General features: G+C 55.2%; 1 protein-coding gene across 2 annotated transcripts in view; it reads left to right on the top strand.

The window, feature by feature from the left end:
• The window catches only part of PDE2A (phosphodiesterase 2A), a 360,750-nt gene that overhangs the window by 230,243 nt on the left and 104,131 nt on the right, over positions 1-26,376 (top strand). For both annotated transcript variants that reach the window (XM_045022966.1, XM_045022975.1), the window contains one exon: positions 9,652-9,741. In XM_045022966.1, coding sequence (XP_044878901.1) covers positions 9,652-9,741 — 90 coding nt within the window. The remainder of the gene's footprint in view (positions 1-9,651; positions 9,742-26,376) is intronic.

The following is a 26,376-nucleotide window of genomic DNA, read 5'->3' as shown; positions in this document are numbered from 1 at the left end:
CCCAAAGCGGTGGCTTCTGTAACGTCCCTCGTGGGGGAGCTGAGTTGGGACTCAGCCGTCATGACTCCCCGTGGTTCTCGCTAACGCCCTGGCTGGCACCGGCCGTGCTGCCCGGTGTCACCATTACGTGCTGGACTGGATGCGTGGCAGTCCTGGACGGGGCTGCTGCCTCCACTTCCCCATCTGTTAGGGACGTCAGAGCAGCTCACCAGCTTCCATGGGCATCGGCCACCTCCAGCTCAAGGCGGCTCTGTCCAGGCGGAGGCTGACGGCATGGGGCAGGGGCAGGGGCCATGGGGAGGAGCTTGCGCCGTGCCTGGTCAGGATTTCTCCCCCCCCCCCCCCGCCCCGTCTGTCAAGGCAGGATGACAGCCGCTAAAAGCAAACTCTGGCTGGGCCGGAGGTCAGTTTTGAAAAGCCGCGATTTACGCGGAAGCTGGTTCCGGCTCAGCAAGCTGCATGTTCTGTTTAAAATTCCACATTTGCTTGTGATCTCGAGGCTCCAGAAGGGAGCAGCAGGCGAAGGGCATCGTTAGTAATGCAAAGGAATTGACAGCGAGGCAAAGGAGTAAATAAATCAAGTCCAGGTCGATGCATGAAACTCAGCTCAGTAAGTTTGATGGCAAAATGGCCCGATATGCTGCTTCCTGTATGCTCTGCCGTCAGCACAGGCAGTAAATTAGCAATGCATAGAAGATTAGAATACATTACGTAGACACCCAGATGGAGATGTACTTGTAGGCTAATCAGGTGCAGGGAGATATGGGTGTAACGAGATAAAATATTGTTTGTGCATTATTTGAGCAGGCCACTGCTGTCTACTGGATGAAATCAGAATGGCTCCACTGTGTGTCATAGGCCCTCTACTGCTGATTGCTAATGGTGATTCTCCTATAGTTCTTTCCCTGCAGTGGCCATTGAGTTCTAAGTGGATGTCATGTGCAGCATAATGGCACCTAGTGAATTCCTGGCTAGCTGTGGGTTTGTTACTAGAAATATAGCAGAGCATGTGCTTGTACAACGCGCTTACTTTAAATGGGCTCTCAAGGTAAAATTCATGGGGCTAACTGATCCCTGGGGTAGCTCCGTTGATTTTCGGCCAGTGAAAGGCTGATTGTTCTGTGGTTACATTTGCTTAAGCTCACTCTCATGCTTCAGGGCACAAGTGAGTTAGTGCAGGGGTCAGGAAGGAATTTCTGTCTCTCACATGCTGCATTGTAGACCTTCTGAGACACATTTTAGAATCTTCTCTCCTTCCTTTGTAGCACAAGTTGTTGTGAGCCACGCGTCTGAACTGCTTGGGCTCAGCAGGGTCCGTGTGTATCCGTGCATGTGGTTTTCAGAGCGAGTCGGTATCCCACCAGGCTGTATTGGTGAGGAGAGGAGATGCCATCCCGAGGTTGGCGGGGCAGCACTCAGGATTTGGATGACTACAGGCGGTGCGAGGGCAGGCGTTCGCGCCGATCAGGGCAGGCTTTGCGAGGCTCGGGTGTTCCAGTCCAGTGGGATGGCTGTAGCCCAGGGCAAGGCAATCAGAGAGAGAGAGAGAGACGCAGTTTCAGAGTTGGGCAGTAAACGAATTGACTGGAACAAGCTGACGCAAGAGCCCTCACAGGAAAGGGACGTTTGTTCCAGAGCTTTGGACTCCGTCCCAACCACTCACAGCAAAGGACGCACCTACACACTGTCAATCAGAGCAGAGGACACAGAGATCCCACCAATCAAAGCAGAGGACACCAAACGTCCCACCAATCAGAGCAGAGGGTGCCCACCACTCCACCAATCAGAGCAGAGGACCTTAAAGAATTTAATCAGTCATGGAACAGGTCATACCCACATTCTAACTATTTACTCCCCGCCTCCTCCTATTGTCAAGCCCTGAAAGTCATTCCCTCCAATCACAGCACAGGAAAATCCAACAGTCCTCCAATCACAATACAGGGCACCCGGATGTTCTAAAACACCTTTTCTCCCCTCCAATGTATGGACCTTCATCTCATCAGTCAGAGCCCAGGACATATACCAACTTTGCACCAATCACAGCAAAAGACATGCCCCACACCCCACCAATCAAAGGCCCCATTAGAGCAGTTCTGAAGCCACCCACGGCGGGATAGTGACACACACACACCCCTACCTGCCTTTGGGTTTGGTGTTGCAAAACCAAATCTGAGTGGACGTGTGTGTGCCCTCAGCTGGATGATCTCAGAACTGTGTGTCATGAGCCTTATACTGTCAGGAGAAATTAGTTAGTAGAGAGTGTCTTTTTAACTTGCAAGGCGTGTGCTTCTGCGATCTCTCTCCTGGCTGACCACCACCCTGCTCTGGATGGGCACGGTGTGGGGCGGAGCAACAGCAGTTATGTTTCTGTCAATCCTTGGGGTCCCCGCCAAAGCAACGAGTGAGGATGCCACGTGATGGCCACTTCTGATGGCTGGTTTGGTGATGTGTCCGGTTGCTACTGATCTAGATCCGTGCTCTCTCCCTCCTGGGTTTTGTTCCCGTTGGGGAAGCCTGAGCGGTGAGGAAGAGGAAGCAAGGAAGTCACACTCATGTAACCTCTTACTGAGGGGACCAAACTTGCCAGAGTTGAATCTCGCCTCGTGTTGGTTCTGCACCACTATGGTTAGAGTCGGGAGAGTTTTGCCTGAGTAGCGGCTGAGTAATGATTTCTGGAGGTGACGTAATATAAACAGTACAAGACATTGCTTTCCGAAATGTGTGGCATGGCCCTGAAGGAATTTTGGGTGAGAGACAGGCCTCGGTTGTTGTTCGGACTCTCAGCTTTCATTAAAATAAATGAGGACATTTCTCACTGTTACGGTTTCCGAGAAAGCCTTCTGATTGTGACCCATGTGTAACTGATGCAGCACTGCCTGCCTGAGTTTGCAGAGAGCCTGAAACAGTAGTTCTTCGGCGTGTGCTCCCCTGTGCATTTCAGTGGATGCTAACGCAGATGGCAATGGGGAAGTTTGAAATGTCAGCTAACTATTGCACTTCAGAGCCTAAAGGTGGGCCCTCACTGGTGCACGATGAGGTTGTAGGGGGCTCAGCTTGTAAAAGTTCAGGGTAGGCAGGTGTGAGTGCTAACCATTGGTACGTAGCAGGGAATGACCAGGCCCTAGGAGATAAGGCATGGACTTGCTGTATCTTTCCCTCAAAGGTCATAGAATATCAGGGTTGGAAGGGACCTCAGGAGGTATCTAGTCCAACCCCCTGCTCAAAGCAGGACCGATCCCCAGACAGATTTTACCCCAGTTCCCTAACTGGCCCCCTCAAGGATTAAACTCTCAATGCTGGGTTGAGCAGGCCAATGCTCAAACCACTGAGCTATCCCTCCCCCACAGATGGAAAGAGGTAGCCCTGAATCCTACTTTAGCAAAAAGCAACTGAGGAGCGATTGGCCCCAGGTGAGGACACTAGCTGCCAAAAAACTCAGGGTCAAAGTATCCCTTGAATAAACACTGTCTAGCGAGCAAATGGCCCGGGGAGTGCTCGGCAGGCTGTGCTGACCTTCGCTAGCCAGAGCGTGGCTGGCAGGCTTAATCACTGGGAGTGAGCCCCAGCTCCAATCAGCAGGGCAAGGGGACCGGGCTTGTTGCTAGTTTGTACGATCCTTAAGCTGGGCACAATTTAGTGCTTTAAAGAGCAGCTCTGACTCCTCCGAGATGCTTTTCCTGCCTGTCAGAGCCACAAGTGCTGAGTTCAGTGAGTCAGCACAGCTGAGGGAGAGTGAGCTGGATTCTGTTCCTTCTCGCGCCTCGGCTGAGCTGTTCACTGAATTTCAATTACAGGGCAATATTCTGCCCTGGGTGGTCCATTGTGCCAAGCGCTGGACATACGCACAGCGGGGAGGCTCACCATGCCAGGCGCTGGACGTATGCACAGTGAGGGACGCTCACCGTGCCAGGCGCTGGACGTACACACAGCGAGGGAGGCTCACCGTGCCAGGCGCTGGACGTATGCACAGTGAGGGACGCTCACCGTGCCAGGTGCTGAACGTACGCACAGCGAGGGAGGCTCACCGTGCCAGGCGCTGGAGGTACACACAGCGAGGGACACTCACCATGCAGGCGCTGGACATACACAGAGCAATGGACACTTACCGTGCCAGGTGCTGGACATATGCACAGTGAGGGACGATCACTGTGCTAGGCTCTGGGCATACACACAGTGAGGGATGCTCCCCATGCCAGCCACTGGACGTACACACAGTGAGGGATGCTCACCGTGCCAGGTGCTGGACGTACGCAGAGCAATGGTCACTCACTGTGCCAGGGGCTGGACATATGCTCAGTAAGGGACGCTCACTGTGCCAAGTGCTGGACGTACGCGCAGCGAGGGATGCTCACCGTGCAGGCATTGGACGTACGCACAGCGAGGGAGGTTCACCGTGCAGGCGCTGGACGTACGCACAGCGAGGGACACTCACCATGCCAGGTGCTGGACATATGCACAGTGAGGGATGCTCACCGTGCAGGCACTGGACGTACGCACAGCGAGGGACACTCACCGTGCCAGGTGCTGGACGTACGCACAGCGAGGGAGGCTCACCGTGCCAGGCGCTGGACATACACACAGCGAGGGAGGCTCACCGTGCAACCGCTGGACGTACGCTCAGCGAGGGACGCTCACCGTGCCAGGCGCTGGACGTATGCGCAGCGAGGGATGCTCACTGTGCCAGGCGCTGGACATACGCAGCGCCAGGCACTGGACGTGCACACAGCAAGGGACACGCACCCTGCATAATGTATAGTGAGATGCAGCGACTTTCCCATTGTCTGACAAGACTGTGGCGCAGCTGAGAGTTGAACCCAGGTTTTTGAGGCCTCGTCCACTGCCTTGCCCACCAGATCAGACTTTCAGCTGTCCAATGTTTGCTAGCAGCGTCCCTGCTCCTTCCATTCCCCCCTCCCCATCTCACCGTGGTCTGAGCTGCCTCTCCCTGGCTGTGATTTGAACCTGCTGGGGCGGCCGATCTGGCCCGGCTCATCCGGTGACATTTGGCGAAGGCAGCAGGCTCCGCATCAGTCACAGCTGGGGAAGAGCAGCAGCAGCAGCTTGGCGCACGGGGAGCAGGATGGATGGAGCCAGAGGGACGAGCTGCCACGGCATCCAGCTGTCCCCGCAGCCTCGGCTTTGCACGGGGAATGTGGCCTCATCAATCTCCCCTCGCCCCCGCCCGCCTCCTTCCCCTTGCGACGGCACCCGCTGGTGTCTGCTTTCAGGGCTGGAAGCCCCTCTCCCACCTGGCTGGCTTCCGAAGGTCGTTAGCAAGGCACTGACCCGGAGGGGGAAAATGCGCAGCTCCCTGGCTCTAAAGCAGTGGGGTCCAGCAGAAAGCCCCGGAGCCAGGCGGGGAAGGCCCAGCGGGCTGGGTCTCTGGCTGCTGCTGCCCCTTGGGACGCCATGTGCTTCTGGCATTCCCACCCACAGCCAGCTCTGCTCCCAGCCCGGATCCCATAGACAGGAGAATGCAGCCAGCCCGACCAGATCCTGGGATCGCTTCATTTTTGCCTCCCGCCACAGCTGCGCTCGTGGGCGGGGGAGCCGGAGCCGGCTCCGGCAGCTGGGCAGCGAAAGGGCAGACTCGGGGTAATTACGTCCTGCTTCGCCTTCCAAGCCCCCTGCAGTTTCGGTTCAGAATTCACGGAGCAAGTGCGGGAGCGGAGCAGATCTCTGAGCCACCGTGCCCGGTGTCCCCTCTCCGGGTGCCCCGGGGCAGGACGGACGGGCTAATGGGTAAGGCACCAAACTGGGACTTGGGTGACCTCCGCTCCACCCCATTTCGGGGAGGTCTTCGCCAGGAGCAGTGGAAGTTGGTGCCTGGTTGTCACGTGATGTCTGCGCCTAGAGCTTTAAAGTCCCACTGTCCCGTTGAGGCAGCCTTCTCGGGGGGGGGGGGCTGTTCCCATGCCCTTTGAGGGTCCTGTATGCTCAGGGCTCCCAGATCTGCTTGCTGTGTGCCGCGGCTGACACAAAACCAGGCTCTGCACCCTCCCCCTCTGTGCCCCCCTTTCAGTGTTGGGGGTGAGGGGAGGAAGCGTGCCAGGGTGGGAGGTTGAGACAAGACACATGGTGCTCCTCATCCCCTGGCACGGCTGCTCTTAGTTCCACCTGGGCTGTTCCGGGCCCCCGGCTAGCCCAGGATCTGGGGAGCCAGCCCAGCTCCTGGTGCCATGGCGTGACCGTGCTGGCGGGGACCCTGGCTCTGTGGAGTGCAGTCATGGGGACTGGACCCCCACAGCAGTGCCGAGGGGCCTTAGCATCCCTGGGAATGGTGCCCACGGAGCCGGCGAGGTGCATTCTGCTCCGGCCCACCTGACAAGGACGCGTGGTGTTCTCTGAGGAGCACAGATGAAGAGGCCTGTGGGGGTGGGTTTCATTTCTCTTTGCCAGGCTCAGTGACTGTGTTAAGTACTATTCAACCCGCGCTGCGCCGAGGGGCCCCGTGGCACAGCCGTCTCTCGGCGGCTTCCACGGCCGACAGCTTTTCTAAAGAAACCATGGTCCCCTGGGATACCGCGCTCCAGGAGGAGGGCGGCCTCCGAACGCGTCTCCCCAGCCCTTCTCTGCGCGGATCTGGGTTATTATCCAGCCTGCTGCCGCCCCGTTGCGCCTGTCCCGCCATAGAGAGCGTTACAGATCGCTACGGTTTTGTGCTTGGGCCCAGGTCCGAGCTGCAGCGCTCCAGCAATGCCCCCCAAAACCAGCCACCCCCACTATGACCCACTGCCTCCCTGGGGGCAGGGGGTTAGCTGGCTGGCTAAGCTGCCCTGGCTAATGCATCGGGGGAGGAGGTGTGGAATCAAGGCCCCGCTGGCCTCCTGGAGGGTGTGGGGAGTAGGGGGTGCAGGGTGCATGGTGCCTGCATCGGGGGTCCATGGTGGGAGGGAGCTGGGGGGCATGCACGGCGTGTTTGTAACAATCCCTGCATGTGTGTGCAGCCGACGGGAGAATTCCCAGTCATAGCGCCCCGAGCGCTTTCCAGAGGCGGGCCAGCATCATTCTCCCCGTGTTACAAATGGGGAAACTGAGGCACGATGCCGGAGCGAGCTGCCCAAGGTCGCACGGAGAGCCCATGCCTGGGACTTACACAGATGGCTGGGTCTGTTAGCTTCTGTGCTGTGTGGGGCCTGCCCCAGCTCTTCCCTACACTAGGGCATAGCAGGAGTAACTCCATTGGGTCAGTACAGGTGGGGTCACGATCAGGCTCGCCTGCTCACAGCGGGAGGGGTGGGAGATCCATCGCTTTAAAATTGAACTGGACGTGGCGGAGGCCCGGGGGACTTTGGTACCGTTGGCTTTCAGCTCTGGTTGGTTCCCACCCGGCGGTCCCAGACTGTGGATCGGAACCTGTTCTCACTTACGCTGGAGTAAATCAGGAGTAGCCCCATTGGCGGGGTGCAGCCACGCTGGTGGGAGAGGCGGTTCTGGCTCCGGGGGCAGCACAGCAGGTGCTGGGGAGCGGCAGGAGACCGCCCCCTAGAGTCGTAGAAACGTAGGGCTGGAAGGAGCCTCAAGGAGCTCTCCCGTTTGAGGTGGGCCTGGATCCACGTCTGGATCCAGGTCCGAAGCTGGTGGCTCAGGCCTGCTGCTGAGACAAGCCACACGGATGTGTCGTGCGAAGATGAGACCCGGCTAGCCCCACGCTGGCTGCTCTGACAGCCTGGTCCCCAGTGCAGTGAGGGAGGGGATTTTCCCCAGCGCCTGGGCGCACCCAAGCAATTCGACCCGGCTCTAAGGCTGTTCTTTCTGTGCCCCAGAATGGAGGTGCTTACTGAGAAGCAGGAGTAGCTCAGGGGACCTGGGTTCAGCTCCCAGCTCTGACACCGATTCACTGTGCAGCCTCGGGTGCATCGCCGCCCCACTCCGTGCCTCAGTTTCCCCATTGATGCAGTGCTGCGAGATCCTGGGATGAAAGGTACCGTGCGTATAACATTGCCTCAGCTTGCTCCGCTGGTCAGGTTAGGATTGGCCGTTATGTAGGCTGTTTCCTAGCCACCTAGTACACTGGCTCTTTGCATTCTGAGCTAAGCAGGCACCGTGTTTGCTAACATGTTCTGAGTAGGCCACGTTCGTCCCTGGGACAACTCCACTGGTGCCACGGGAGCTACCCTGGGTGGGGGGGTGTTTCCAGTTAAATTAGAATCCAGCGTCTCTGGAAAGCGGCCCAGTTCGCGTGGTAGATGCCAGGCTGTGGCACGCCCCCGTCCGACCCCAGGAGGCCTTCGAGGCAGCTGTCAGGGTGCCTCATCTCTGCATCGCCGCCAGACGCTAACCAGAAAGGCAGGCGGCGCGGGCGTCCTGGCCTGCGAGACCTTCGGAAGGTCAGGAGGGAAGGCACGGAGCTGTCACGCTGGCTGCGGCGGCCCTGCAAGTGTGGAGGACGGACGCCGAGGGGATGAATCAGGCAGTAAATTGTGACTGGCAAATGCCCATCTTCCTGCCTTGGTACTGGTTCTTCAGTTCTAAGAGGACAATGACACGGCTCCTGTCACCTAGGCGCTAAGCCGCCTGCAAGGATTTAAACATAATGTAAATAATCATCAGCTCGCTGCTTTCTCAGCGTGTAGAAGAAATGGCTGGATTAGTTGGCAGAGTTTTACGTGTGTGTGTGAGAGAGAAGAACTCACTGAAGGTCTAAGAAATAATAATAATACCCAGCTCTTATCTAGCACTTTTAACCAGTAGATCTCAAAGCACTTTACAGAGGACGTCAGTGCCATTCTCCTCACTTTACAGATGGGGAAACTGAGGCACAGAGAGGCAAAATGACTTGCCCAAGCGTCATCTGGCAGGTCAGTGGTAAAGTCGGGAATAGAACCCAGGTCTTCTGAGTCCCTAGAGCCAGTGCGCTACCTACTAGGCAACACTGCCTCCCTCGGGAGTTTTGGCTTTAGCTCTGAGCACAGGGCGTCTGACTGGTTTTGTCTCTTGTGGCAATGAGTTCCACAGCCTAGGCTTGGGTCCGCTGGAGATTCTGTCTTCCCCCTAGAGCAGTGGTTCTTAACCTCTACTGCAGCCTGCACCCCGTTGGTTCTCCAAATGTGTTCTCGCCCCCCTTAACCCTAGATAGCCTTTTTGTTTGTATATTACAGTAACCGGTAAAAAATGCACAATGTTAATAAATACAGCCGTTTGATGAAACAAAGTAGTTGTACGTACGTGCTTGTGCTTAATTTGTGTTTCCGATGATTTACCTTCTAAAAAAATCTGGCCTGTCTCGCACCCCCCCCGAAAGGGCATCTCTCCCCCCGCCCCCCGGGGGGTGCGTGCACCCCAGGTTAAGAGGTTCAATCTAAATTGAGGTCTGAGATCAGACGGGGAGAAGGAACCAGCGTTAGCCCTCATACTGTGCTTTATAATCCCCACCGGTATAACTAGAAAGAACGTAATCGTGGCACAATGTGCTACCTGGGTTTTAGATTCATAGATTTTACGGTGAGAAGGGGCCATTGTGATAATCCAGTCTGTCCTGCCCAGCACAGGCCAGAGACCCTCACCTAGCAATTCCTGCTCACGGGCTGGCTGGCTCGGGGGTTTCTGCAGTGCCCATCACCATGGGATCGAAGCCAGGCCGGCCGCAGGCAGCTGCACGTTACACGCCTGACCTTCCCATTGACACGTGGGTTTTCTCTTCTTTCCCAGGATGCCTTACTGAGTCTGGGCTCCGTGATCGACGTCGCCTGCCTCCGGGAGGTCATCAAAGATGCCATTACGTCCGTGCTCCCCAAAGTGGTACGTAGAGGCAGGTTCCGGCTGCAGGGGACAGGGGCCTGCGGCTCTGTTTGCGTTGGGCTTTCAAAGTGCAGCGAAGACCACCCGCTCCTGCTTCGGAAACAGGGGCAGCGACAAAGGGAGTCGTCCTTAGCTGTGTGGTTTATGTACGATACAGGCAGAGTTTCCTTCTCACGCTGGGCGCTGGAGCTTGCTGAATGCGGCAAAGGCTCCTGGTGCCATGGCGTGGACACGCTGGCTGGGACCCTGGCATGGCTGGGCTCTAATCTCCACTGTGCTACTGACTCCCCCTGAGGCCTTGGGCAAGTCACTCGATTGCTCTTTGCCTCAGTTTTCCTCTCTGTATAAGCACATTACAAAACCTGACTAGACAAAGCCCCACCAAATATAGCACAGGCAGCAATCCTCTGCGTCCAGGGGGACAGATCAAATCACCAGTCAGGCCTCTCTGTTGTTTAACCTATGCCTGAGCCAGTGGATCAGGAATCACAGAGGAGAGGGGGGCTGGCTGGATAGGAAATCATGAGGCAACTATTCTCTGCCCACAACCCAATGCAGGACACTACCAATGTCTGAGGTTTTGCCAGTGATCTGAGTGAGGGGCCTGGGGCCCCAGGATTTCACGTTCTGTACATGAAAAGCAAACGTGATCCTTGGGGTGGGGGTGGGGGGGAGATGGGCCCACGCGCAGAGAGCCAGCCCCAAGCCTTGGCGTTGCTTACACTGGAACTTGAGGACTTCAGCGGGTGCTTGGGCTGGCCCTGGTGTCCTGTCCCCCAAGGCGAGGATCAGTCCATGTCTCTATTTCTGACAAGCAATGGAGCCAGGCTCCGACCCTGGTGCCTTTCTGCCGGGGCCCGGAGTTGCTGGATGAATCGGACGCTGTCCCCTTCACTGCTCGGGAGGTCCCTGCACGCTCGGTGGGTAGCGAATCCCCGTGCTCCGGCTGTAGCTGTGTGTTGGGACAGCAGGGGTAGCGTGTTCTAGAACCAGAAAACTCCAGGGACAACCCAGTGGGTGGAAATACAGGCACTGGAGAGAGCCCCTCTGCGTGGCGGCTGTCAGCTTCCGGGGGCCTGATTCCCTACTGGTGCTGCCCTGCGAGGGGACTTCACAGTCCCGCTCCACACTACAGAGTCACCACCCCAATCCATCTCTGGCCGACGGAAGCGCCCCGTTACAGCACTGCAGCGAGATCCCCTCCCCCAGCAAGCTACAGAGGTGGATGCAGCGCCTGTGTCAACCCCCCAGTGGCTGTCCCACCATGTCTGTAAACTGTGCTGCCTGGGGTCACAGAGACCAGAAGCTCCCCAATCCCCTAACTCCATGTATATTTGACATGCCTTTTCCACCTTGCCAATCACATCTCGCTGTTCTCCTGCACTGCATGCACCTGGCCAGCCCGCTGCACCGGCTCCATGTGTGCCCGGTCTGGGCAGAAGCTATTGGATCTCCTGGGCCTGTGGGGAGTAGTGCAGTAGTGCCCAGAGTCTTCCACCATGATCCAGGCTGCATTGTGCACGGTGCTGTACGTACACACAGCAGGAAACAGCGCCTGCTCGAAGAATGTACAATATAGACAGACAAGGCTGCCCGAAAGCAGCCAGGAGGAGCTTCGTTCACAGCCATGCAGCAGAGACGGGGCTAGAACCCAGCTTTCCTCACCCCCAAAGCAATGCCCTCACCATCAGACCACAGGGTCTCCACTGCCCCCTGGCCCCTTCCCCCTACTGCTGTGTGGCCAGTGCTCAGAGGCCCTGCCTGCCTCCCCAGGCATTGGCAGGGGTGGGAAAGGTCAGTTTGGAACCTGCTGGGCGGTTTCTGCCCCAGCTCTTGCGTTAGCTGAGCCTGCAATCCCCTTTAATTGCCTGTCTCTTTGCCAGCCGGTGGGGACAAAGCCCGCGGGCCCGCTGCTGGCCTCTTGGTCATTTTGAGCCTGAAGTCGTTCTTGGGCTGCCGTTTGCTAATCGCATTCTCCCGCACGCTCGCCCGAGAGCGGAGTGGGCAACAATGCAAAATCCCCTCCGCTCCCGGGGGCTATTGTGTTCCTAATCTCCCGGCATTATAGCATTAGCGCGGGGGATAATAGCCGCGTGTTCTCCCTCTCCGCCCATTGTCTGTTAGCGCTTGTAAGCGCGGCGGATTCTCCTCTAGCAGGAGTGGGTGGCATGTCCCGGTAGGGGAGGGGGCTGCTCTCCAAGGACCGCGGTTAATGCACAGCGTGCCAGGGCTGCTGCCATTCTTCAGCCTGGGCGGCTCCCCGCCCCCGCAAAGAGCCTGGAGAATCCGGTGCCTTTTGGCTACACTTGCATTTCAAAGCGCTGCCGTGGCAGCGCTTTGAAGCGCTAAGTGTAGTCAAAGCGCCAGCGCTGGGAGAAAACTCTCCCAGCGCTGTCCGTACTCCACCTCCCTGTGGGGAATAACGGACAGCGCTGGGAGCGCGGCTCCCAGCGCTGGGGCTTTGACTACACTGGCGCTTTGTAGCGCCGCAATTTGCAGTGCTGCAGAGGGTGTGTTTTCACACCCTGCTGCAGCGCTGCAAATTTGTAAGTGTAGCCAAGCCCGCAGGGGATGCCCAGCTGTAGTGTGAGTCATGCTGAAGGTCCAGGTAATGGAGCAGAAGAAAGTCATCTGTGCCCAGAGGGGGGTTAACCCAGAATGCTGCATATGGCAGCCCCCCGGGGCATCGCAAGGCTGTTTATACCTAGCACTTCACGGGGCTGGGGAAGCATTATAAGGAGTCGCAGAGCTGGTTCTAAAGTGTTCACGAGCAGAGCCAGCTCCTGTCTTTGGAGGTGGAACCCCTGTGTCCTTTGCACGGGGCTGCCTGATTTACTTATGCACAGTGTACATGCTCAGGCATTTCAGTGATAGCAAGGAACAGAACACCCCCTAAGAGCCTGCTCGTGTTTGCACCAGTGTCACAGAACACCCCCTAAGAGCCTGCTCGTGTTTGCACCAGTGTCACAGAACACCCCCTAAGAGCCTGCTCGTGTTTGCACCAGTGTCACAGAACACCCCCTAAGATCCTCCTCATGTTTGCACCAGTGTCACAGAACACCCCCTAAGATCCTGCTTGTGTTTGCACCAGTGTCACAGAACACCCCCTAAGATCCTGCTCGTGTTTGCGCCAGTGTCACTCACAGGACACCCCCTAAGAGCCTGCTCGTGTTTGCGCCAGTGTCACAGGACACCCCCTAAGATCCTGCTCGTGTTTGCATCAGTGTCAATGCGGGGTGACCGCTGACAGCAGCAGTGGGCCGCCTGGTTTAAACCAGCATCTCTAAGAACCGGATCGTGCCCTGCACGCCTCGCCTGAGTAAAGCGAGCGCTGCTCTGTCCCGCTCTGCTTTATCTGTCAGAGCTGAGGGTTGCAGGAAGGCTGGATTCAGCAGCACAAAGGCAGTGGAATGAGGCTGGCGTGATGAAATGTATTCTTTTCACGGACGGCTCTGCTGCAATGTAAGCAATGGAATCTGTTTTCACACAATACAATTATTCCAGTGAACTGTTAGCAAGGGGCTTGTGTAGTAGGGTGTTTTTCTTTTTTTAATTAGTTCTTTTCAGTTGCCTGGTATTTGAGTGCACATTACTCCTTTGTTAACCAGCTCTCCCTTTATCGCTGCGATAAATGCAGCTCATTCTCAGGCGCCTTGCTGCATAGAAAATTAGGGATAATTGTCAGTGGTTTTTTTAATCAAATAATGGGTGGGTGTATTTATTCCAGACCCTCTTAACACTGGGTCCATGGCTTATTTGCATAGCCCAGGTGCTGTAATATGCTTGTAAAGTGTGTGTCTGATCTTGGAACACATCGAGGATAATAACCTGCTACCACTGTCGGAATACCTAGGCGCTTCTTTAGCTCAAGTGGGAGAGGTTTGTGCTTTGGTGCCGGTGGTCCAAGATTCAAGCCCTCAGAACCTATGGTTGAGATTGGCACAAGTCCATTTTGCTTGTCAAGAAGTAAGATGAGAGCTGGGTGACCTGTTCCTGGCACGCAGCCTATCAGATGGACGGAGCCCCTTTCTTTCCGGGAGCTACCCTGAAACAGCCTCCGGGATGGCTGCTGAGCACTTCCGACAAAGGAAAGTGCTCACCTGCCTCAGTTTCCCTGTCAAAACCAACCCTGCTCTCCCTCCCTGCACTGCTGTGAGGCTGAATAACTGTTTGTAAAGGCAGTGCTCTGTGATCCGGATTCCCAGCCCCCATCCCCTATCCACTAGGCCACGCTGCCTCTCAGTGCCCACAGGGAATTAGCCAGAGGAGACAGTACTGAATGTCTTCACTTGTCCACGCAGTGCTCTAGCCCTCACTGAGTATCCACGTTATCATATTGCTTAGCCCCGACCTTCCTCCCTCCTTCCCTTCCGCCGTCTTAGCCCCTTTTCCCACCAGGCCTGCCTTGAGGCCCTGTGTCGTGCATTGGGAGGCACTTACCATGCTCTGGGGCTCTGAAAGACGTGCTTGTACTTGTGCCATAGTCCCTGATCTAGCCTGGGGCCAGGCTGGTTTCAGTTGCCCATGTCACTGATTGGCCACTGGCTGTGGGTGTGGCCGGTTACTGGAATTAGGAGACCAGCTGCTGCTGCAGATGATGATGGCGGGGAGGCCGGAAGGGTGATGCCTATCCACCTCCTAACTGTACAGGAGACTCCTGACTCCTGTCTGCCCACCGGGGCTGTCTAGTAAAATTCCCTCCCATCTGCGGTGGAGTGGCCAGGGCTCGTGTGTGATACGAGAGGCAACCGAGGAGTTAACTTCCTAGTGTGCAGTCTGACAACTTCACTCACCGAGCAGGTGTGGAGCTGAAATCAGCTGGAGCTGCAGCCAGGGGCTGGGCACCTCTTCGGATCCAGCCCCAAGTTCAGTAGCTGCTAACCCTCATTAGGGTTAATGCTCCATGCGCCATCTCTGCCCACTGCTTTCTTGCTAGCGAACGGTGCTGTGGTGACAGCCCGGGAGGCTGATCCCCTCCGCGTATCCCTGGGACAGATGGGCCCACCTTTGGGGGCAAGTGGGTAACTCAGCTGAGACCCACCAACTTGTCTCACGGAGCCAGCAGCTGGTAACAACTTCCAGTCACTCTTATTTGTAGTGTAATAGCACCTGGAGGCACTGACTGAGATCAGGGCCCTATTGCGCCTGGTGCTGCACATGCACGGAGTCAGAGACAGCCCCTTGCCCAGAGAACTCACGTCTGACTAGACAAGACAGAGGATGGGAGAAGGGATGAATTCCTGGTAGAACTGCCCTTCCGAGCCAGATAGGAAGGGGGGAGCTAGCAGAGACAGGACCTGTAACCAGGCGCAGTCTGCTGAGTTTATCCAAGAGAAGGCTAAGAGGTGACTTGGTTACAGTATCGAAGTCCTTTATGATGAGATTTCTGATAGTCGCTGGCTCTGTCCCCTCACAGACAAAGACGCAGCAAGAGCCAATGGCTGGAAGCGGCAGCTAGATAAATTTGAACTGGAAATAAGGTGAAATTTTTATAAGTGAGGGGAATTAGCCCGTGGTGCAACTAGAGATGCAGTGGCGTCCCCATTGTGAGAAGTCGTTAAATCAAGACTGGCTGTCTTTCTAAAACAGCGGTTCTCAAACTGGGGGTCGGGACAAGATTATTACATGGGGGATCGCGAGCAGTCAGCCTCCACCCCAAACCCTGCTTTGCCTCCAGCATTTATAATGGTGTTACATATATTAAAAAGTGTTTTTAATTTATAAGGGGGGGGGGCTCACTCAGAATCTTGCTGTGTGAAAGGGGTCAGCAGTGCAAAAGTTTGAAAACCACTGTAAAAAGATCTTCTCCAACTCCACCAGAAGTCACAGGCGTGGTGCAGAGTTTATTGGGTGAGGTTCTGTGACCTGTGTCACGAAGGGGCTCAGACTCGCTTATCACAGCGGTCCTGTCTGGGTGTAGCATCGCTGAATCTTTCAGTCTTTGCAGCTCTCCACTCCCCTGCACCCTCCATCCCTCTTTTATTAAAAGCCAATTAGGCAACTTTGATCTTAGTCAATTACCGACGGCCTTACAAGAAGCCACATCTATTGAAGAACCGAGCTGACTTGCTGGGAAACCATTCTTTGTGTTTGCAAACGGAGCAAAGAGAACACCATTCTGATCTCACGGTGCAATATAATTATCCAGACATTCAGGTCTGGTTTGTGCATGGTGGGAGGGAAGGGGCACATGCTTTGTGGAGAGAAGAAACCAAACCAACACAGTGCTCAACTTGTTTCATTTTAACCACTTCGGTCCTGCCTCCCGGAGACAGTGCGTCGGGGCAGAGTGCACCTCCATGTGGAAGGGCCGTCTCTCAGCTGGAGAGGGGCATTATGGTCTAGCGTAGAGGGTAATGAGCGGAGATTTAGGAGAGCTAGCGTTCCACCTTAGGACTTTTACGTAATGGCTGAGTGCCTTCTCCAGGTAATACTGAGCCGATTGCAAAGTCCCCTATGTACATCATAGCTTCCAAGGCCAGAAGGGAGTGTTGTGACCACCTGTATAGCACAGGCCAGAGAACCGCCCCAAAAGCATTCCTGGGGCAGAACTTCTAGACAAACAGACAGGCTTCATTTCAAAACCGTCCGCGATGGAGAATCCACCACGGGTCTCGGGAAACTGTTCCAATGGCGAATTACTCTCACTCTTAAAAATGTCCATCAGAATTTGTCTCACTTCTGCTTCCAGCCATTGGATCGTGTTGGACTTTTCTCTGCTAGATAGAACAGCCCATTATTAAATATTTGTTCCCCAGGTCGGCACTTAGAGACTAATCACATCACCCCGTAACCTTCTCTTGTGAAACTAAATCGACTCAGCTCCTTGGGTCTATTGCTATAAAGCAGGTTTTCTAATCTAATCTTGTGGCTCTTCTCTGAACCTCTCCAATTTATCAACATCCTCCTTGAATTGTGGGCACCAGAACTGGACACGGGATTCCAGCAGTGGCCGCACCAGTGCCAAATGCAGAGGTCAAATCATCTCTACTGCTTGAGATTCCCCGATTTATGCATTCCAGGTTCGCATTCGCTCTTTTGGCCAGAGCGTCACACTGGGAGCTCCTGTTCAGCGGATTATCCACCATGACCCCCCAGTCTTTTTCAGAGTCACTGCTTCTTAGGATAGAGTTCCCCATCCTGTAAATATGGCCTTACTAAGTGCTCCAAATCGCTCCCCCATTTTTGTATTACCTGCAGACTTTATCAGTGATGATTTTATGTTTTCTTCCCGGTCATTGATAAAAATGTGAAATATTGTACTGCCAAGACGCGATGCTTGCGGGACCCCCCTGGAAACACCCCCGTTCAATGATGATTCCCCAATTACAGTTACATTTTGAGACCTTCAGTTAGCCAGTTTTTATTCCCTGCAGTCTCTGGCCCAAGATACATACCTAGGACCGTACCCAAGATAGATACAGGGCCCAGCCAAAACACCAGCTCTGAGAAGTTTGGGTCTGGCTCCCTCTATTGGGGAAGGGATAGCTCAGTGGCTTGAGCATTGGCCTACTAAACCCAGGGTTGTGAGCTCAATCCTTGAGGGGGCCATTTAGGGAACTGGGGTAAAAATCTGTCTGGGGATTGGTCCTGCTTTGAGCAGGGGGTTGGACTAGATACCTCCTGAGGTCCCTTATGATTCTATGACTGACACTTGGACACACCACCATTGTGTCTCTGCCTTCCCATTGAGAAGATAACCCAAGCCATGAACTGCAATACAGTTGGAAGTTCTCAGGCTACCTGTGCTTCATTCTCCAAAGCCTTTCAGGGGCTCTTGCCGATGGCCTGCTGTGGCTATGTCATCTCTCAACAGAGCCAGGCACCTCAGCCCTTCTGTTCTAACGAGATGGGGAACCAATGAGAGAGGGGGCTCACTCAGTCCTGCAGGTTTTCACCTCCCACCCGGAGTCCAGGCCAGGTCATCAGTGACTGAGATGTACCAGATCTTTGGTAGCCCCTGCGTGGCCTTAGTCTGGTTTTGGGTGCCAGTAGGGTGTAGGCAGTAACAGGCCCTCTTGTGCCTGTCCGCAGCAGAAAGGCCAAAGAAGGACTTCACGGGCCATGGACACTGAATGCTCTCCTAACAAGGGTGTTCTTGTTAAAGCACACATACGGATGTAGTACAAAAGTGTGTGTGTGTGTGTAAAAACACAATTGCCCCCTGCTGGATGGAATCAGAACTGCCCATCTGTGTGTTATAGGCCTTACACTGCTGTGGTGGGGATTCTCTTTTCACTCCAGAAGCAGGAGCCTGGTCTTTTGGAGCAGGAGGGGGCTGAGTGCCAGCCCTGGAGCTGATGTTCAGCGTTGCTGTGGGGCACAGAGCAGTGATGTCCTAGGTGCAGATACTTTTTTAAAGGGGTCAAAGTGAATGAATTCTATGGCTATCCCCAGTCTACAGGTGGGGAAACTGAGGCACGGAGTGGCAGAGGGGACGATTAAGCCTACTGAAGTTAATGGAAAGACTCCTGTTGATTTTGGAGTAGGCCCTAAAAGTCGCACAGCAGGTCTTTGGCAGGGGCAGGAATTGACTCCTGTCTCCAGAGCCCAGTGCCGTAACCGCAAGACCCACCCCCCCACCCTCCTCCATCCCATCATCCCCACCGCCGCTGCTGCTCCCTATCCCCATGGCTGGCGGCCTGTTGCTTTCTTCTGGGGCTGGGTGGTTCAAAGCACTTGCTTTGCTGCTGTCTCGTCCCCTGGGGGCCGATGATCACCTCCCCATAATGAGCTTGATTGAGCATGAAATTGGGAGGCAGCCCGTGTCCGCCCCCAAATAAATCAATCGGTTCGACAAACCGCGACAAGGCAACAGCTGGCTCTGCTGTCAGCTTGGTCTGCCGCGATCAGGGGAATTCAGAGAGACCAGCCCCACCCGGGCTCAGCCGCCGCTCAGCAATGAGCACCTGTTCCGTAGCAGAGAGCCCCGGGCTGCCCTTCCTGAAATGTGCATTTCCCCCAGGCGTCGGCAAGAGCCCCAGCCCCGCACTGCGGCATCGGATGTGGCCTGGGAGAGTCCCAGGCCAGACGTGGGTGGTGCTGAATTGCTTGGGGGGTAGGAGTTCCCCCCTGTGATCCGGCCGGGAGAGGAGCTGGGGCAGGCGGAGGTGCCATCTCTCCTTAAACTGAGGCTCGGCGTTCTCCCTCCTGGGATTTCAGAGGCCTCCCCGGAGCCTGTTGCAGGGCACGGCCCAAACCCCACAGGTTTTCTGGGTGTTTCTGGCCGGAGCGTTCGCTCAGCCGGCTCAGCCCGCGCCGAAGGCAGCGCCGGTGAGCGCTCCTTTGTCTGCGCTCAGCCCCTCGCACGTGCTAACGTCACCTGGCCCAGACAGCCCCCTCCTTGCTCCTGGCCATCCCCTCCGACCCAGCCTCTCCTCTCGGAGGTTTGCTGACACTCATGGGCAAATCTGCTCTTCCCCCTCCCGCCGGCCAAATTAACTATGGCTTCGTTATTGACATTACTCATGGGCTGCAAGCGAGCAATTGCTGAGTGCCCCGAGTCCTCTCCCTGGGCCGTGGGCTGAACCCATCACTTGCCTGGCAGTAATGAGTTAGACAAATCAAGCCCATCAGATAGGCAGCGGCTGATGCAGAACAAAACTGTATTGTTGCCTCTAATGTTTCCGCGGCATCATAACATTAAATCACTCAGCGGCGGAGCCAGGCATTATCTCTTACATGAGCCGGAGCTAATGGGATTTCATGCACCCGGCGGCCCGGAATTAGCCTTCCCTCCTTGCCGCTGGCTTCCTGTGGAGGCCCTGGACTCGGGTGACTGGTGAGCCTCCCACCCGTGCTGCTGGGAAGGACGATGGAACGTGTGCAGTGAGCCAGGGAGAGACACGTGCCTGGCCACCCAAGGCGGCGTGGCACTAGCTGAACAGGGCAGGAGGTTGTCCCAGGTCATTTCCTGGCAGGCTGAGGGTCCCCTCTCAGAATGGGCCCCTATTCCAGTCTCGCGCCCCTGCCCGTCGCCCGCGGCCCTCTGCTGGTCCCGTGCCAGCTGTAGGCGGTATCGGGGTGGGCAGTCTGTGTCTCTGCGCTGGCCCGCCTGCTTCCCGACACCACAGTCTCGGTGCTCATGCCATCCCAGGGCTGGCCCGGGAAGCCCTCATCCAAAGGGTGCCCGGGCAGCACCCTTGAGGGGGGCTCCGGACGAGGCAAGGCCGGACTGGATCCTCAGTCACTGCAGCGTGCGGGAGGGGGATTGATGCAGCCCCTCACATGCCTTGCGGCCATAGCCACCAGGGCGCCTCCAGCGGGTGGGTAGCCCTGCCCCTAATTCAGCACTGCCCAGTCGCGCTCTGCTGGATGGACTGGAAGATTTCTGCCCATCGCTCTCCTCAGTGGCCTTGGGTACAAGCACCGCACCAGGCTGCTGGGCCAGGAGCGGAACCGCCCAGGCTGCTTGCCGCAATCGAGAGGTTAGCACTCGGGAGAGGGGCTCTGAGCACAGCACACAAGTGGCTTAATTCACTTGGCCTTAATAAGGAGCTTTCATACAGGTGGGCGCGGGCATACAGGGTGTGTTTGCACTGAGAAGGGGCACCTGAAACATTCCTCCACCCCCACTGCATAGCAGAGAGGCTGGGCCCGAAACAGATTGGACAGCTGGGAAACTGAGGCACACAGGGAGTTGACCATCCTAACCCCTGGGCCGTGCTTTCCATTCCCACAGGCCGCTTAGATCTGTCCGGTAGGGGTGACTCGCAGTCACCATCAAGCTGGGCTGGCTCTGAAGCCATGGCCTCAGCGGAGAGGGTCTGACCCTGCTCCGTTATGCCTGTGGGAATTGGGAGGAACTCTGCTCATGCAGATGAACTTCAGGGGCCTGACTCCTGATTTATGCCACTACGAGTGAGAGCAGATTCAGGCCCAGTGGTATAAAACTGGAGGGGGGGAGGGGCTGGCCTTCTTTGATGTCTAATGTCCCACCAGCGTTCTCCAAAGAAGGAGCCATTAACAATCAGTTAATCAAACACCCTTAGCAAGCAAGGACCTGCCGGAGCCTCGTCCCCTGCACTACACCTGCGTGCTTTGGCACCATGAATGAAACGTTGCTGGACGGTGTCTCTCAGCCATAAGCGCTGCCCTAGGTCTGTCGAACGCTTGTGCTTCATTTCTTTGAAATGCAGCTTGTCATCTTCCCCGGGCTGGAGGATCCATCGCCCTGAGCGAAGGCTCTGCCAGGAAATCATGTCCCTGGGGAGAACTCTCTGGCCTCAGCATGAAGATTCCCTCTTTACTTTGAAGCCCGGAGGGTGGGGGGAAGAGGAGATTTGATCTGTCAGATTTGCTGTTCCCCAGGAAATCAGCACGACTCCCGTTTGCTGAGCTGTCACCGGTTCGTGTCTGGCGGGGATGACTGTCAGCGGCTGTGAGTTTCGGTGTTTCCATCAGTGCCGCTTTGTAGTGATTACTCCTTCGTGTTCTCGGCTTAGAGGGGCCTGGTGGTGAGATCTCGCCCTGCCACGGGGGCCTGGTTGCTAGAACGGGCCTCATTTCCTCCCTGCCCCAGTTCCGCTGGAGTTCTTCCCCGGCCAGCCGGCGTGAAGGTCTGAAACCCAGCGGGGGGGATTTGTCACAGCTCCCGCAGCTTTAAATGGAGTTAGCCTCAAACTGCCAGGAACATGATCGATATTACGGGGAGGTGCTTGGGCAACAGGCATTAATTAGCTGGGTTCTCCTTCCTGCCGGCTGTGCAGATCGCGGCCCTGGTGCATCCAGATGGCAGAAAGAAACTGACGTCTGCTGGAGGGTCAGTGGAGAAGGGGAGGTGAGGGAGCAGCAGAAGGCAGAGGTCTTGTAGGCAGGGTGGATGTCCAATACCCCTACCCTAGACTCCAGTGGTTTGGGGGGCAGGTCGCTCAGGGCCAGGTTTTTACTGGTACTTAGGTACCTGAAAATGCAGGTTGGCACCCAGCGAGCTTTTCCAAAGTATTTAAAGCGCCTCGGTTTCCTCTCCGTACAGCAGCCCTGCCACACAGAGCTGTGTGAGGGTAAATCCATTACTGACCGAGCTCAACGGGCCATATAAGCACCATCGATAGTGTCAAGCCGTCTGGAAGTGACTCACGAGTGTGAGCACCAAGCTCAGGGCAGGCTGTTAAGAACCAGGCACAACCTCCAGCTTGGCTGGGAGTTCTGTACTTAGCTTTCACCAGCGAGTTACCAAGTGTAAACTCCTCTGGCACTTACCATGGAGTCACAGGCAGTCCCCTAGGGCGCCCCGGTCTGTCTCACCACCCAGGTGAGCCTCCCTTGGGAGAGATGGTCCCTAACACCAAGGATCACAGCAATATTCAGGTTACTCCCTGTCCCAGCGGACCAGTCACTTACTCCAGGTCAATTGCACTTTTGATCTCACACCAAGGCCAGCGCTTGTAGCCAGTCCTATGGGATTTATTAGCTCATAAATCCTAACGATTTATTAACTAGGAGAAGGAAAGAAGAATTGTTTACAAGGTTAAAACAGGAAAAGACACACACGTATGTGAGATGCAGTCTTAAGTTTCGAAAGGTAATAGACGCTCCTAGAATAAGCAAGCTCTATATGTCCTGTAGGGCTAACCCAGGCTAAACACTGGGGATCTTTTGCTTATGCCTAGTAATCCTGGCCCCCCAGAGTCCAAGCAGCATAAAGATCCAGTTCTTCCTTGTTAGGGGCCTTGACATCCTTCCCCCGTTCGGCTTGGAGCTGCAGTGTTTGCCTATGGGAGGAGTTCACTTGCAAGACTCATCTTCCTGGGCGTGGGGAGAGTGAACAACAACCGTCTTTTGTCCTCTTTAACGGCTCACTTTAGTCCATCTGGCATCAGTGGGCCTTCCTTGTCAGGTGGAACATGACGCCTTCTGTTGAGACCACATTTCACACCCGTTAGCGTCTCTCTCTTCTGTCTGGTGATTGACGCAGTCCCAGAGCTGTACAATGCAGACACTCAGATGCAGACTTGCAGCGTGGGATGCAGAAGTTATACATGAGATTAATGCCGGCGGCCACTCGCAAGCATTCGATAACATTCTTATCACACTAGTAGCTCGTTAGCAATGCCAGCACGCAGCTGAGCCAGCCGGAGTCCAGCTGCGTATATATCAGCGCCTCCCTGGGGTATGGAGACCTTGCTCTGTGCTGCCAGAGAGCAATCGGGGCTGCTTTGTAGGATCCAGGGATGTATTTGGGGGAGCTCTGCAGAACCTTTGGGGAGAAGGAAGTGTCGACACCGAGGGGTTTAATGAGGCATCACGGGGTGAAAGGATTTGCTCAAGGCGATAGATTGTTTCAAGCCGGTTGCAGAGCTGGGATTAAAGGTCGGGCCTGTGCTTGGAGCCATTATTTCTGCTGCAAGGCCTGACTACCCCTTTGTCTCCCTGCTCTGAGATCCTGAGTCTACCATCCTACTGGCTGAGATCCAGCCCTTGCGACCAAGGGGCTGTACGTTTCCAAGCATGAAACATCACTGCCACGTCTCCCTCATCGGCTCAGCCCAGCCCGCTGCTCTCAAGGGGATTAATATGGAAATAGACCTTTCAGACTAATTAACATCCGCAGAAATGAGGGCAGCCATCCGACCTAGGAGCTGCTTGAAATGCCGGCTGGATCTTTGCGTTACCATTTCCTTCTGGCTCTGCAGCGTTTCAGCCCACCCAGGGGACGGGAGGCGGGCGGGTCGGCTGCCGTTCCAATCCAGACCTGGGCTCTGGGGATCAGTAGCCATATTTCAAACCTGCACCCCCCGAATCCCCAGCTCAGGAAAGCGCTGACAATCAGCGAGACCTACTCAGATCCTGACCTGCTGGCCTGAGGCATGGCCCTCAAGCCTGAGGTCAGATGACGGGGAATTGTTCTAAAAGTCTCGGCTTCTAAATCAGATGCTGGCATGGGGGGGGTGGTGTTATTTTTGCTGTGAACAAATCAGTCTCAACTGGCCAGGGGAAACTGAGGCAGGACATTATAAGGTTTCTAACGTAATGGAGATATACCGTGTCATAACTATAAAGGGAAGGGTAACAACCCTCCTGTGTACAATACTATAAAATCCCTCCTGGCCAGAGCCACCAAAATCCTTTTACCTGTAAAGGGTTAAGAAGCTCAAATACCTGGCTGGCACCTGACCCAAAGGACCAATATGGGGACAAGATACTTTCAAACCTTGGAGAGGGGGAGGGAGAGAAGAGAGTTTTGTTTGTGCTCTTTGTTTTGGGGGTTGTTCGCTCTTGGGACTAAGAGGGACCAGACGTCAATCCACGTTCTCCAAATCTTTCTGAACCAGTCTCTCATATTTCAAACTTGCAAGTAACAGCCAGGCCAGGCGTGTTAGTTTATCTTTGTTTTCTCAACTTGTGAATTTTACCTTTGCTAGAGGGAGGTTATCCCTGTTTTGTGGTAACTTTGAACTAAGGCTGGAGGAGGTTCCTCTGGGCTCTTTTAATCTGATTACCCTGTAAAGTTATTTTCCATCCTGATTTTACAGAGATGATTTTTACATTTTCTTTTTAATAAAATCCTTCTTTTAAGAACCTGACTGATTTTTCCATTGTCCAAAGACCCAGGGGTTTGGGTCTTTGATCACTTTGTAACCAATTGGTTACAACATTATTCTCAAGCCTCCCCAGGAAAGGGGGTGTAAGGGTTGAGGGGATATTTTGGGGGAAGAGGAACTCCAAATGGTCCTTTCCCTATTTCTTGTTAAATCACTTGGTGGTGGCAGCGTACCAGGTTTTAACCTAAGCTGGTAGAAATAAGCTTAGGGGGCTTTCATGCAGGTCCCCACATCTGTACCCTAGAGTTCAGAGTGGGGAAGGAACCCTGACATACCTATCTCATAGAGCTGGAAGGGACCTTGAAAGGTCATTGAGTCCAGCCCCCTGCCTTCATAGCAGGACCACGTACTTTCTCTGACAGATTTTTGCCCCAGATCCCTAAATGGCCCCCTCAAGGATGGAGCTCACCACCCTGGCATTAGCAGGCCAATGCTCAAACCACTGAGCTATCCCTCCTCCCATCACAGGAGAGAGGTTCTGGAGTGGCTCCCCATAGGTGTGGCAGAGTGTGACAGGTGTACTGTTAATTCCTAGGGTTTAAACTTCCCTGCCTGCCGGATGCTGTGAAATGCTCTGAGTGGGTACACGGCCCCTGCCCTGCTGCCCGATGCACCGGGCACCTCCTGGGTACAGCACCCCTGCCCTGCTGCCGGATGCACCTGTCACCCCCCGGGTACAGCGCCCCCGCCCTGCTGCCGGATGCACCTGGCACCCCCCGGGTACAGCGCCCCTGCCCTGCTGCCCGATGCACCGTGCACCCCCAGGGCACAGCACCCCTGCCCTGCTGCCCAATGCACCGGGCACCTCCTGGGTACAGCACCCCTGCCCTGCTGCTGGATGCACTGGGCACCCCCGGGGCACAGTGCCCCGTCTTGCTGCCGGAAGCACTGGGCACCCCCCGGGCACAGGGCCCCGCAGCAGATTTTCATGGGTTGAGTCCTGGCTGAATCCAGCTGCCCCCTGCGCCCCCGCAATGTGTCTCGGGTGCACCCCAGTGCTGCAAGAGGAAGTCAGTTCCCCAAGTGAGACAAACCCCCAGGGAGCTGCATGTACAGCCGGCCCAACCACAGGAGGGGAGACTTAGTTGCAAAGCTCGTTAGTGGCTGACAAGATCATTAGAGACGAAATCACACAGCAATGCAGGGAGCTTAGGGTGCCAGGTTCCTGCTCCAGTGCATGGGGAGCTGAGGATTTGTTTGTTTTGGGGCTGGGAGAGGGGTGGGGGGTAGCTTTATGTGGGCACCCTGGCCCTCCTCCCTGTGCCATGCAGTGCCGGGTCTCCCCACACAGGAACAAGCGGGGTCAGGGGGTCTTTGGGCTTCACATCCTGTCACTTTATTGATTTGAACTGGGACCATATAGAACATGGTTGCAACCAAAGTCCTGTAGTGGCACCAAATCTTGTATAAAGAGGGTGAAATAAGGTGTCTAAGACCAGGTTATGGCTTGCTGGTTGTGATTACGCTGTCTGTGTGCATGTGTCATTTTTGTATTTAAAGTTATAAGTATTGGCTCTAGACTGTCTGTATTTCAAACTTCTGCTCTGCTTCTGGGTGACTCCCCAGACAAGCTGGTGTTAGCTCTGCCTAGCCTGCTTGATGGCCCATTAAGGACCATCAGCTACACAACTGACCCACTGAGAGAAGGCAGATGCACCTTGTAACTCAGCAAAGTATGCAGGGACTGGCCCATGTGACTCCAGACTCCATTTTGCTGTAATTTTCCACAGTAAGGACAAAGAGGTTCTTACACCTGGAAAAGACTATAAAAGGCTGATGCCTCATCTCCATCTTGTCTTCAGTCCTGCTTCTTACCTCTGGAGGGACTTTGCTACAAACGGAAGCTCTACACCAGGGGTCGGCAACCTATCAGCAGTCGTGTGCCGAGTCTTCATGTATACACGCTAATTCAAGGCTTCGCGTGCCGGTAATACATGTTAACGTTTTTTAGAAGGTCTCTCTATAAGTCTATAATATAAAACCAAACTACTGTTATGTGTAAAGTAAACAAGGTTTTCAAAATGTTTCAGAAGCTTTATTTAAAATTAAATTAAAATGCAGATCTGATTAGTTTGGTGTGATCCTTGCCCTT

The sequence above is a fragment of the Mauremys mutica genome, chromosome 1 (assembly GCF_020497125.1).
Source record: "Mauremys mutica isolate MM-2020 ecotype Southern chromosome 1, ASM2049712v1, whole genome shotgun sequence".
Taxonomy (NCBI): domain Eukaryota; kingdom Metazoa; phylum Chordata; order Testudines; family Geoemydidae; genus Mauremys; species Mauremys mutica.
Note: the sequence above shows the minus strand (reverse complement) of the source record. Positions and strands in the feature narration are given on the sequence as shown.